At 47.7% G+C, this 14,045-nt stretch overlaps 1 protein-coding gene across 1 annotated transcript in view; it reads right to left on the bottom strand.

Moving 5' to 3' along the window:
• Nucleotides 1–2,727: 2,727 nt before the first annotated feature.
• The window catches only part of BARX2 (BARX homeobox 2), a 75,929-nt gene continuing 64,611 nt past the window's right edge, over nucleotides 2,728–14,045 (bottom strand). Inside the window, exons 3-5 of the mRNA XM_073657447.1 lie at nucleotides 10,215–10,521; nucleotides 7,888–7,972; nucleotides 2,728–6,574 (exon numbers count right to left, since the gene is read on the bottom strand). Coding sequence (XP_073513548.1) covers nucleotides 6,293–6,574; nucleotides 7,888–7,972; nucleotides 10,215–10,521 — 674 coding nt within the window. The 3' untranslated portion in view covers nucleotides 2,728–6,292. The remainder of the gene's footprint in view (nucleotides 6,575–7,887; nucleotides 7,973–10,214; nucleotides 10,522–14,045) is intronic.

Below are 14,045 nucleotides of genomic sequence, written 5' to 3'. Positions count from 1 at the left end.
GCAGAATAGTGAGTGCAGCTCTGGAGTATAATACAGGAGGTAACTCAGGATCAGTAATGTAATGTATGTACACAGTGACTGCACCAGCAGAATAGTGAGTGCAGCTCTGGAGTATAATACAGGATGTAACTCAGGATCAGTAATGTAATGTATGTACACAGTGACTGCACCAGCAGAATAGTGAGTGCAGCTCTGGAGTATAATACAGGAGGTAACTCAGGATCAGTAATGTAATGTATGTACACAGTGACTGCACCAGCAGAATAGTGAGTGCTGCTCTGGAGTATAATACAGGATGTAACTCAGGATCTGTAATGTAATGTATGTACACAGTGACTGCACCAGCAGAATAGTGAGTGCAGCTCTGGAGTATAATACAGGATGTAACTCAGGCTCAGTAATGTAATGTGTGTACACAGTGACTGCACCAGCAGAATAGTGAGTGCAGCTCTGGAGTATAATACAGGAGGTAACTCAGGATCAGTAATGTAATGTACAGTACAGACCAAAAGTTTGGACACACCTTCTCATTTAAAGATTTTTCTGTATTTTCATGACTATGAAAATTGTACATTCACACTGAAGGCATCAAAACTATGAATTACCACATGTGGAATTATATACTTAACAAAAAAGTGTGAAACAACTGAAAATATGTCTTATATTCTAGGGTCTTCACAGTAGCCTCCTTTTGCTTTGATGACTGCTTTGCACACTCTTGGCATTCTCTTGATGAGCTTCAAGAGGTAGTCACCGGAAATGGTCTTCCAACAATCTTGAAGGAGTTCCCAGAGATGCTTAGCACTTGTTGGCCCTTTTGCCTTCACTCTGCGGTCCAGCTCACCCCAAACCATCTCGATTGGGTTCAGGTCTGGTGACTGTGGAGGCCAGGTCATCTGGTGTAGCACCCCATCACTCTCCTTCTTGGTCAAATAGCCCTTACACAGCCTGGAGGTGTTTGGGGCCATTGTCCTGTTGAAAAATAAATGATGGTCCAACTAAACGCAAACCGGATGGAATAGCATGCCGCTGCAAGATGCTGTGGTAGCCATGCTGGTTCAGTATACCTTCAATTTAGAATAAATCCCCAACAGTGTCACCAGCAAAGCCCCCCACACCATCACACCTCCTCCTCCATGCTTCACGGTGGGAACCAGGCATGTAGAGTCCATCCGTTCACCTTTTCTGTGTCGCACAAAGACTCGGTGGTTGGAACCAAAGATCTCAAATTTGGACTCATCAGACCAAAGCACAGATTTCCACTGGTCTAATGTCCATTCCTTGTGTTCTTTAGCCCAAACAAGTCTCTTCTGCTTGTTGTCTGTCCTTAGCAGAGGTTTCCTAGCAGCTATTTTACCATGAAGGCCGGCTGCACAAAGTCTCCTCTTAACAGTTGTTGTAGAGATGTGTCTGCTGCTAGAACTCTGTGTGGCATTGACCTGGTCTCTAATCTGAGCTGCTGTTAACCTGCGATTTCTGAGGCTGGTGACTCAGATAAACTTATCCTCAGAAGCAGAGGTGACTCTTGGTCTTCATTTCCTGGGGCGGTCCTCATGTGAGCCAGTTTCTTTGTAGCGCTTGATGGTTTTTGCAACTGCACTTGGGGACACATTCAAAGTTTTCCCAATTTTTCGGACTGACTGACCTTCATTTCTTAAAGTAATGATGGCCACACATTTTTCTTTACTTAGCTGTTTTTTTCTTGCCATAATACAAATTCTAACAGTCTATTCAGTAGGACTATCAGCTGTGTATCCACCAGACTTCTCACAACACAACTGACGGTCCCAATCCCACTTGTTAAACCTGACAGGGCACACCTGTGAAGTGAAAACCATTTCCGGTGACTACCTCTTGAAGCTCATCAAGAGAATGCCAAGAGTGTGCAAAGCAGTCATCAAAGCAAAAGGTGGCTACTTTGAAGAACATAGAATATAGGACATATTTTCAATTGTTTCACACTTTTTTGTTAAGTATATAATTCCACATGTGTTAATTCATAGTTTTGATGCCTTCAGTGTGAATGTACAATTTCCATAGTCAAGAAAATACAGAAAAATCTTTAAATGAGAAGGTGTGTCCAAACTTTTGGTCTGTACTGTATGTACACAGTGACTGCACCAGCAGAATAGTGAGTGCAGCTCTGGAGTATAATACAAGATGTAACTCAGGATCAGTAATGTAATGTATGTACACAGTGACTGCACCAGCAGAATAGTGAGTGCAGCTCTGGAGTATAATACAGGAGGTAACTCAGGATCAGTAATGTAATGTATGTACACAGTGACTGCACCAGCAGAATAGTGAGTGCAGCTCTGGAGTATAATACAGGATGTAACTCAGGATCAGTAATGTAATGTATGTACACAGTGACTGCACCAGCAGAATAGTGAGTGCAGCTCTGGAGTATAATACAGGATGTAACTCAGGATCAATACATACTGTAAGTAATGTAATATATATCCACATGTCAAACTATTAGACCCGTAATCAGTAAGTGTAAAACATAACGTGGCTGGATCCACGGCTATACTGTATATGGACCCCCTTGTGATGGCCGATAGCCGCGTCCTTTCGTCTGTGAGGTCCGGCAGTATGTGACCATCCTCATCACAGTAATAATTGTAAGTTATTCTCTTTATTTCTCAGTAACTCATCAATATTTTCTACATCCAAAGTAAAAAAAGAAAGAAAACACTGAACAAATATTTTCATTTCACTTCTAAATTATTTTTAAAAATAGATATTTTATTATAAATCTTCTTCCAGGTCAGTGTTACACATTTCACAATCAGACATGCGCTCCAGGGAAACACTTCTTTAAGTGTCTTTTTTCTTTAAGGCAATTTAAAAACAATGAGAGGAAAGTGGGAATCTAATGTACAGTGTGGATGAAGAGACGACATTTTGGGGGGTCTGGTCTCTGATCACGACCTTTTCTGGCTCTTTTTTGCCGGTGGGTGAATTGGTTGTAAATCTGCCATAGACATGAGATCATTGTTGCCTGTAATGTTCGATTCCGGCTGTATCCCAGTTGTAGCTATTAATTGTACCGTGTGACAGGTAATAATACCCCGCTGAGGTTTTTAGATTGGAAGCCAGCTGTAATTCTCTGTTATCAGCCACATTTGTCTCGTGTATATGTGCGGGAGGTATGGAGCTCGGTAGCAGAATCAGCCCTGAATACTGAACCTAAAAATGTCTTAAGTGTTAAAAGGTAACCCTGCAGTCTGAAACCTGAGAAAAGGTGGGTGGGTCACTCCGAGCCATGAGGGGCTTCACCATCCAGAGAGGAAGAGCACTGGACCTCTAGCGCCACTTATTGGAAGTAGTAGTCCAAAAAGTCAATATCGACCCTTTAACGAGCCTTGCAATGTGACATGACATTGCTGACTTTAATATAAGTCTTACAGGAACCCTCCGAGCCTCTTTCGTCAGGCTCAGAATTTGTGTGGAAGTTCTTTTCCCCCTGGTGGGGTAGTGGTAGTAAACCATATTGTGTAATCACAGGCTGTAAAGCAGCGGTGATCACTCCCTGCACGGACCTCCTGCTGATACTGGGATCCACTTCTGTTATATAGCAGCCAATCATAGCAGGGGAGGAAGCAGCAACCTGAGAGAATGGAAGACAGGAGGTGTGTCCCAGACTACCACAGACTCCTGCAGGCACCACAGGTAAACTCTGTCCTGGTGGAGCGGAGCCTAAAAGGAGCCAACTACTAGGCAGTAAGGAAGCTACATTAGGCCTCTGACATATACTCTTGTGCTCCTGACTACATGAGTAAAGGTAATGGGGTTTTCTAGTTCCTATAAATGGGTTTTTCTTATTTCAGGAATAACGTTTCTGTGACATTTTTACTTAAAAATCTGTGTTGTGCTGATCCTGCTATTCCCCCATTAGGTACAGTATGCAGTGTCAGACTGGGCTGCAAGGGGCCCCCCAGTAATATAGAATCTGAGGGCCACTATTGGTGATTAGAGTGTTCATTTCTCTGTAAATATTACATCAAGCGTATTATTATCGCTTATCAGGACTCCTTCACAGGGGCCCACCTGGGAATTCTCCTGCTCTCTGGTGGGCCAGTCCGAGCCTGACAGTATGACAGGTGGGCGTTACCAGTTTGGGGCGTGTTTTTCCACATTGACTATGTCCAATCAGTGCTGACAGTTTGAGACTACAGGGACACACCCACTTGTAAAATAATGGTAACGCCCAGTTTGTTCAACAATGTTCTGGAGGGAAACAGAGGAACATAACAATGTAAAGTTCTGAGACATGACGCCCCAGGGGTATTTCATGTAAAATCTCAGTATTCTCTATAGCAGCAGGTCAGGTGCCGGCGACCTGTCAATCACTGTGTAATGAAAGGTTCTGCAACTTTCTACGATGTATCTAAGCTCTGGGATTTAAACAATTGTAAATCTAGAAAACCATTGAGAGATGTCCAGAGTGTCCTCCTCATATCATGTGATTGTCATGAAGATGGTGCACCCTGCCGAATCGGTGGGAAATCAGTGGGGACAGATATATCTGTGACACTCCTACCATTGTTTTGCATTTGTGAATAAACGCGGACGTCTGAATGAGACCTAACAGATTTTTCATTGGTAAAAACAGTGAAGAAGCAGTCAGACGGCGGTGGAGATCAGAAGGCGGTGCACGGACGGCCGCGGCTCTCTGACCGAGTGTGACAGCTTCATGGATCTCTATGTGACGTTGGGGCCGCGGGAGCCGCCACCAGTCCGTGCACCGCGTTCTGATTTATACGGCCGTCTGACTGCGCCCTTAATCTTACAAATGACATCAGTTTACACCAGACGCACATTCGTGTCCTGTTTTAGGACAGCCTAAGATGCATCAGCTTTATTACAAGGCAACATGGTTTTAAGTCTGGTCTATAAAATGCCAGTCCTAAAAAAATCTCCTTCTTTGTGATATTATTTTACCCCATTTTCAAAATCTCAGCTTGCTGTTAGTGAATGGGGATCCTCGTACTTTATATTCAGAGATTTGTAGCCATTGTGACTTGATTCCTCTCATAACTGATCATTTGTCCTCTGTAAACTGAAGCTCTGTCCTGACCAGGCTGCTTTTCTCATTTGAGTTGTGTCTAGAATAGACACAATGTAGCAAAACCCTCAGCTGTGAGAATTCCCAGGTCTGTACAGATTATCAACCTGGAAATGTAAAGAGGAATGATATCCCATTCGCTGGCAGCAAGCGTCTTTAACTCAGCAGAAAGTTTATTTGAAAGTTTCAGAACTTTTCTGTATATGACATGAGAGTTTATTGTAGCAAAGTAAGTGCCGTTGTTTCATGTATGTTCTGGGCAGGTCGGCTGATAATTGATATTGTTTTCAGACAATAAGATTTCATGATTGTTCCAGCTGTTGCCCCTTAGTCTTCGGACTATATATTTTCATTGACCTGAGAATACGCAGTGTGAATTGTTTGCAGCATAAGCTGCCGCTACCGTCCAGTCTTTGGTGAGAGCTACTTGCATCATCTTTGGATCGTCTACTCCAGGGTTCCCCAACTCCAGTCCTCAAGGCCTCCAACAGATAATGTTTTCAGGATTTCCCTGGTATTTCCCAGGTGATAATTCCATCACCTGTGCAATATTAAGGAAATCCCGAAAACATGACCTGTTGGTGGCCTTGAGGACTGGAGTTGGGGAGCAGCGGTCTAGCACATTGTATATTTCTATCAGTGATACAACAGTATCCTCTGTACTGCAGAGAAGGCACGGTGTGACCTTCTGGGGACATTTCTATGGCGCCTGAGCCCTGCGTCCTGAGAGGACGTCTGTTGCACTGACTGACGGACGCCTCTTACTGCCCATACTATGGATCCCCAGTCCTGAATAAAGAAGAGATTAAATGACTGCAGTCATTAATTAACACAAAACAGGATTCCACATGCAAAAAGGCACTTAATGTGAAAGCGTTCTCAAGTAAGTTACACTGGGAAAACAGCTTCTTTCCCATTTTTTGGCTATCTTCACCCTTTTCACTGCAGTTTTTGGCACAATAATAAAGAACACTATATATACACTGTCCAATTGTTTCCAAACACAGCAAAAATTCCCAGTCTTGTCTGCACAGACACCATTAGTCACGGAGATCCTCCATTCTCTTCCCTCCTCCATGCGGCTTTAACCTTTTCCTTCTAGATAAAAGGACTTAGAGGTAACATTGCCTTGCGGGTCAGGGTCTGCACACACCGGGTAACCCTGAGACTACGGGGGCAGCTTGGCCACGTTCATGACAAACTCCTTGTGTCCTTTTATTTTTAACTGGAGGATCCCCTGTCATTTGTTGGGATATTTGGCTGTGATGTAGACGTGGCGGGAGGTGACCCTGACTCCAGTTCCTTCTCATCATCTTCATTTTCCTTCAGAGTTTGCTCATCCTGACCTTCTTCCGCCACGGTTTCTTGCTCCTCCTCGGATTTAGCCTCTTGAACCTGTTTCTGCAGTTTCTCCTCTGCCTCGATTTCCTCTGACGTTGGGATAGAATTTTTCTTTGGACGTCCTTTTGGCTTGGTGGGCGCCTCCTGTCCACCCTTGAGGACCTATGGAGAAGTGTATGATAATTGTTCACTTATTATAAATTGAATTGGGCTTTTGCTTACAACCTAACAGCACATTGGATCACAGCGATCGTCTTTTCAGAATGTATACTGCGCATGTTGAGAGTATCAGTAGGTCGGATGGAGCTCATTGATTGACCCACGGCCTCATTGGAGACCCCCGGCCTCCAGTAACACTTTGTATGGACCTGAAAAGTCCATTCCTCATATCCCCGTCAATATGATAAGAAGCAATGACTGAGGAACACTGACAGATTGTATTGGGCGGATGTGGACACCACTATACAGGATATCCACCCTCCCAGTACTTCTCATATCTGCTTTTGGTCCGTTTCTGAATTATCCTGCCATAAATTCTTAATATTTTGCCTCAATGTGTTGTGAGAATGAAATAAATGTATAAATAATAATGATTGTCGATGACTTTGTTTGTTTGAGCGTCAGCTCTCATTAAGTGGAGTTCATTAACGAGCTCCTCCACCGAACTGGTCATGTCTGACCCTGGATACTAGGAATACAATGACAGCCTTGTGAATGACATCTTCAGGCATCATTTATCCCAGGCACCTGTGTGTCCGATTCCCCATCCTAAAGTAGGACTATGATTGGTCCGTACCAGCCCTCGGCATCTCGTACTGCAGCACTAATGACTGGCGATCGGTAATACAGGGGCATTACGAGGTGGCCGGTTACCCGGCTGCTGGCACAGATGTGAGTTAGGGCTCAGGAGCTTCCAGTTACAGCTTTAGGTTATAACTAGTGTTGAGTGAGTATGTTCTATTAACCCTTTCGCCGAGTATGCTCGGGCCGAGCTCCGAGTATTTACAGCTGCTCGGTGATATGGTTGAATCGCTCCCATGTGCATGATTTGCAACTGTTTGACAGTTTTATTACATGTGAGGAATGTCTGTTTCTTACACATTCCTTATATGTACTAAAACTGTCAAACAGTTGCAAATCATGCACATGGGAGCGATTCAACCATATCACCGAGCAGCTGTAAATACTGGGAGCTCGGCCCGAGCATACTCAGAACAGAACATACTCGCTCAACACTAGTTATAACTATTCCACAACTAATCCACGATCTGTGAGTACAATGTGGCATCACGATAATACGTGACACGTGGAGACAAATCCAGCAGTAAAATACCAGAATTGTAGTATTTTCTAGGATTAGTTCTCAGTGACAGGTTTTCCATCATTCGTATCTGATCTGCGGATGCGACAATTATTAGTGGCATCATATGAAACATCATCATCTACGGCATCTGGATGAATCACCGTGAACTTACTATTTTTTTCCACTTCATTCTTCGATTCTGATACCACGTCTTGACTTGAAGCTGCGTCAATCCCAACGACTGTGCCAGGTCCAGCCTGAAAAGGAGCGCAGCAGTCAGTGCCAGGGACAGACTGAGAATAATCATTAGTCCCCGTGTTACCAGATCATATCTGCGCGTCGGGTTGGAGCAGATCTCACAAGATGGGATCTGACATGTGAACAGGAGCTTGGATCTGACCAGAGTACGAGTCTCACGTCACAGAAATTCCTTCTATTTGTGTGAATGCCTCTGATCTCAGGCATGTGGGTAACAGGCGGACCCATTGATCCTCCGCGCCGAGCACTTGTGCCAGCTCAGATGCCAGAGCTGTAGATGGGATTTGGCCGTGGGCTGACATCACCCTGCAGCTGGGGAACCGTTTAAGCACAAACAGCTGGAGTGGACTTAGGTTGGCAGAGAATGCCAATGAAAACCGTCTGAAATGAGACTGAATAGAACCATTTATTGTCACAGGGGGCTGCCGCTCGGGGGAGGACAGGGACCGGCTGATATTCAAGCTGATGGAAGTGCACGCCGCTCATCTGCTAGGGACGAGCTACAAACCTCTGCACTGGGGATCGCTGTTGGGTCCCTGGACAATGATAATATATTTTATAGTCTTACTTTTCAGAATACTATAATGCAAAAACTATGTCCTCAGAGCAGAAGGTGATGCTCCTCGAGGAGCCTGCAAGGTGGAGGTGATGCTCCTCGAGGAGCCTGCAAGGTGAAGGCGATGCTCCTCGAGGAGCCTGCAAGGTGAAGGCGATGCTCCTCCAGGAACCTGCAAGGTAAAGGCGATGCTCCTCGAGGAGCCTGCAAGGTGAAGGTGATGCTCCTCGAGGAGCCTGCAAGGTGAAGGCGATGCTCCTCGAGGAGCCTGCAAGGTGAAGGCGATGCTCCTCCAGGAGCCTGCAAGGTGAAGGCGATGCTCCTCGAGGAGCCTGCAAGGTGAAGGTGATGCTCCTCGAGGAGCCTGCAAGGTGAAGGCGATGCTCCTCGAGGAGCCTGCAAGGTGAAGGCGATGCTCCTCCAGGAACCTGCAAGGTGAAGGCGATGCTCCTCCAGGAGCCTGCAAGGTGAAGGTGATGCTCCTCCAGGAGCCTGCAAGGTGAAGGCGATGCTCCTCCAGGAGCCTGCAAGGTGAAGGAAATGCTCCTCGAGGAGCCTGCAAGGTGAAGGTGATGCTCCTCGAGGAGCCTGCAAGGTGAAGGCGATGCTCCTCGAGGAGCCTGCAAGGTGAAGGAAATGCTCCTCGAGGAGCCTGCAAGGTGAAGGTGATGCTCCTCCAGGAGCCTGCAAGGTGAAGGCGATGCTCCTCTAGGAGCCTGCAAGGTGAAGGAAATGCTCCTCCAGGAGCCTGCAAGGTGAAGGTGATGCTCCTCCAGGAGCCCTGTGCCCCATGAGATAGCAATAAAATAACACGGGGAAGTGCGGAGGTGAGATAAGTGAATTATCCTACTGCCCAGAAAAAGCCTTCACTGCAGTCTGGAGCCATTGTCTATAATAGGATGTGGGGCTCTATAACAGAATGTGGGGCCCTATAACAGGATGTGGGGGCCCTATAATAGGATGTCAGGGCCCTATAATAGGATGTGGGGCCATATAATAGGATGTCAGGGCCCTATAACAGAATGTGGGGCCCTATAATAGCATGTGGGGGCTCTATAACAGAATGTGGGGCCCTATAATAGGATGTGGGGCGCTATAATAGGATGTCAGGGCCCTATAATAGGATGTGGGGCCCTATAATAGGATGTCAGGGCTCTATAACAGAATGTGGGGCCCTATAACAGGATGTGGGGGCCCTATAATAGCATGTGGGGGCCCTATAACAGGATGTGGGGGCCCTATAATAGGATGCAGGGCCTTATAATAGGATGTGGAGCCCTATAATAGAATGTGAGGGCCCTATAATAGGATGTGGGGCCCTATAATAGAATGTGAGGGCCCTATAATAGGATGTGGGGCCCTATAATAGAATGTGAGGGCCCTATAATAGGATGTGGGGCCCTATAACAGGATGTGGGGGCCCTATAATAGCATGTGGGGGCCCTATAATAGGATGCAGGGCCTTATAATAGGATGTGGAGCCCTATAATAGGATGTCAGCGCCCTATAACAGAATGTGAGGACATTATAATAGAATGCGAGGGCCCTATAACAGAAGATGGGGCCCTATAATAGGATGTCGGGGCCCTATAATAGGATGCGGGGCTCTATAATGGGATGTGGGACCCTATAATAAAATGTGGGGCCCTATAACAGACTCCGCCAGGAGCCTCACGTGTACTCACCGGTCCGGGGTGGACAGATATTTTTGCTTCTGGAATTTCTTTTCCAGCCCCATGAGCTGAATCTCGGTGAATATGGTTCTGCTGCGCCGCGGCTTCTTCAGACGAGGGGCCGTCTGTTCAAGTTCTGATTCGCTGCTTAGCGGAGCTTCGCTGGCCGGGGTCTCTGAGCGCACACATGGCGGAGAAAGATGTGTGGGAGACAAGACCTGAATGGGTGAGGAGGACGTGGAGGGGACGATGTGGCTGAGGAGCCCGGGCTGGCGGCTGATGACGGAGAGGAGAGGGTATGACCGAAGCGGTGATGAGCCTGTCAATGTGAACACAATGGGAGCGTTAACTGTGTCCGGCAGAAACAACGTCACACAACACAAGGTTACAACACATCACACAACATCACACAATGCAACGTCACACAACACAACGTCACACAATGCACCGTCACACAACATAAGGTCACACAACACAACGTCACACAACATAAGGTCACACAACACAAGGTCACACAATGCAACGTCACACAACACAAGGTCACACAACACAAGGTCACACAACACAACGTCACACAATGCACCGTCACACAACATAAGGTCACACAACACAAGGTCACACAACACAACGTCACACAATGCAACGTCACACAACACAAGGTCACACAATGCACCGTCACACAACATAAGGTCACACAACACAAGGTCACACAACACAACGTCACACAATGCAACGTCACACAACACAAGGTCACACAATGCACCGTCACACAACATAAGGTCACACAACACAACGTCACACAACACAACGTCACACAATGCACCGTCACACAACATAAGGTCACACAACACAAGGTCACACAACGCAACGTCACACATCACACAATGCACCGTCACACAACATAAGGTCACACAACATAAGGTCACACAACATAAGGTCACACAACACAAGGTCACACAATGCACCGTCACACAACATAAGGTCACACAACGCAACGTCACACAATGCACCGTCACACAACATAAGGTCACACAACGCAACGTCACACAACACAACGTCACACAATGCACCGTCACACAACATAAGGTCACACAACGCAACGTCAAACAACACAAGGTCACACAATGCACCGTCACACAACATAAGGTCACACAACACAAGGTCACACAACACAACGTCACACAATGCACCGTCACACAACATAAGGTCACACAATGCACCGTCACACAACATCACACAACACAATGTCACACAACATCACACAACACAATGTCACACAACACAATGTCACAACACAATGTCACAACACAATGTCACAACACAATGAAACAACGTTATATAACACAAGGTCACACAACACAGGTTCACACAACGCAATGTCACACAACATCTTAGGACACTAACCTTTACTGGAGTTCCCACACATCCAGCCATCCCTTGTATTTTCTGTCCAGCATGGTGGTGAGACACCAGAGACAGAATGCTGGCAGTCCTGACCCCATAGGTCTGTACAGGATTGTCCTCGGGCATCCAGCACATCCGCACACAGGATCGGTCCTGCAGTCCTGACCCCATAGGTCTGTACAGGATTGTCCTCGGGCATCCAGCACATCCGCACACAGGATCGGTCCTGCAGTCCTGATCCCATAGGTCTGTACAGGATTGTCCTCGGGCATCCAGCACATCCGCACACAGGATCGGTCCTGCAGTCCTGACCCCATAAGTCTGTACAGGATTGTCCTCAGGCATCCAGCACATCCGCACACAGGATCGGTCCTGCGGTCCTGATCCCATAGGTCTGTACAGGATTGTCCTCGGGCATCCAGCACATCCGCACACAGGATCGGTCCTGCAGTCCTGATCCCATAGGTCTGTACAGGATTGTCCTCGGGCATCCAGCACATCCGCACACAGGATCGGTCCTGCAGTCCTGATCCCATAGGTCTGTACAGGATTGTCCTCGGGCATCCAGCACATCCGCACACAGGATTGATCCTGCAGTCCTGATCCCATAGGTCTGTACAGGATTGTCCTCGGGCATCCAGCACATCCACACACAGGATCGGTCCTGCAGTCCTGATCCCATAGGTCTGTACAGGATTGTCCTCGGGCATCCAGCACATCCGCACACAGGATCGGTCCTGCAGTCCTGATTCCATAGGTCTGTACAGGATTGTCCTCGGGCATCCAGCACATCCGCACACAGGATCGGTCCTGCAGTCCTGATTCCATAGGTCTGTACAGGATTGTCCTCGGGCATCCAGCACATCCGCGCACAGGATCGGTCCTGCAGTCCTGACCCCATAGGTCTGTACAGGATTGTCCTCGGGCATCCAGGACATCCGCACACAGGATCGGTCCTGCAGTCCTGATTCCATAGGTCTGTACAGGATTGTCCTCGGGCATCCAGCACATCCGCGCACAGGATCGGTCCTGCAGTCCTGATCCCAAAGGTCTGTACAGGATTGTCCTCGGGCATCCAGCACATCCGCACACAGGATCGGTACTGCAGTCCTGACCCCATAGGTCTGTACAGGATTGTCCTCGGGCATCCAGCACATCCGCACACAGGATTGATCCTGCAGTCCTGATTCCATAGGTCTGTACAGGATTGTCCTCGGGCATCCAGCACATCCGCACACAGGATTGATCCTGCAGTCCTGATCCCATAGGTCTGTACAGGATTGTCCTCGGACATCCAGCACATCCGCACACAGGATCGGTCCTGCAGTCCTGACCTCATAGGTTTGTACAGGATTGTCCTCGGACATCCAGCACTTCCGCACATAGAATCGGTCCTGCAGTCCTGATTCCATAGGTTTGTACAGGATTGTCCTCGGGCATCCAGCATATCCACACACAGGATCGGTCCTGCAGTCCTGACCTCATAGGTTTGTACAGGATTGTCCTCGGACATCCAGCACTTCCGCACATAGAATCGGTCCTGCAGTCCTGACCCCATAGGTCTGTACAGGATTGTCCTCGGGCATCCAGCACATCCACACACAGGATCGGTCCTGCAGTCCTGATTCCATAGGTCTGTACAGGATTGTCCTCGGGCATCCAGCACATCCGCACACAGGATCGGTCCTGCAGTCCTGATCCCATAGGTCTGTACAGGATTGTCCTCGTGCATCCAGCACATCCACGCACAGGATCGGTCCTGCAGTCCTGATCCCATAGGTCTGTACAGGATTGTCCTCGGGCATCCAGCACATCCGCACACAGGATTGATCCTGCAGTCCTGATCCCATAGGTCTGTACAGGATTGTCCTCGGGCATCCATCACATCCGCGCACAGGATCGGTACTGCAGTCCTGACCCCATAGGTCTGTACAGGATTGTCCTCGGGCATCCAGCACATCCGCACACAGGATTGATCCTGCAGTCCTGATCCCATAGGTCTGTACAGGATTGTCCTTGGACATCGAGCACATCCGCACACAGGATCGGTCCTGCAGTCCTGATCCCATAGGTCTGTACAGGATTGTCCTCGGGCATCCAGCACATCCACACACAGGATCGGTCCTGCAGTCCTGATCCCATAGGTCTGTACAGGATTGTACTCGGGCATCCAGCACATCCGCACACAGGATCGGTCCTGCAGTCCTGACCTCATAGGTTTGTACAGGATTGTCCTCGGACATCCAGCAATTCTGCACATAGAATCGGTCCTGCAGTCCTGATCTCATAGGTCTGTTCAGGATTGTCCTCGGGCATCCAGCACATCCACACACAGGATCGGTCCTGCAGTCTTGATCCCATAGGATTGTACAGGATTGTCCTCGGGCATCCAGCACATCCGCACACAGAATCGGTCCTGCAGTCCTGATCTCATAGGTC

This window comes from Phyllobates terribilis, unplaced genomic scaffold, assembly GCF_046119375.1.
Source record: "Phyllobates terribilis strain yellow unplaced genomic scaffold, ASM4611937v1 Scaffold_12__6_contigs__length_324123572, whole genome shotgun sequence".
NCBI lineage: Eukaryota > Metazoa > Chordata > Amphibia > Anura > Dendrobatidae > Phyllobates > Phyllobates terribilis.
Note: the sequence above shows the minus strand (reverse complement) of the source record. Positions and strands in the feature narration are given on the sequence as shown.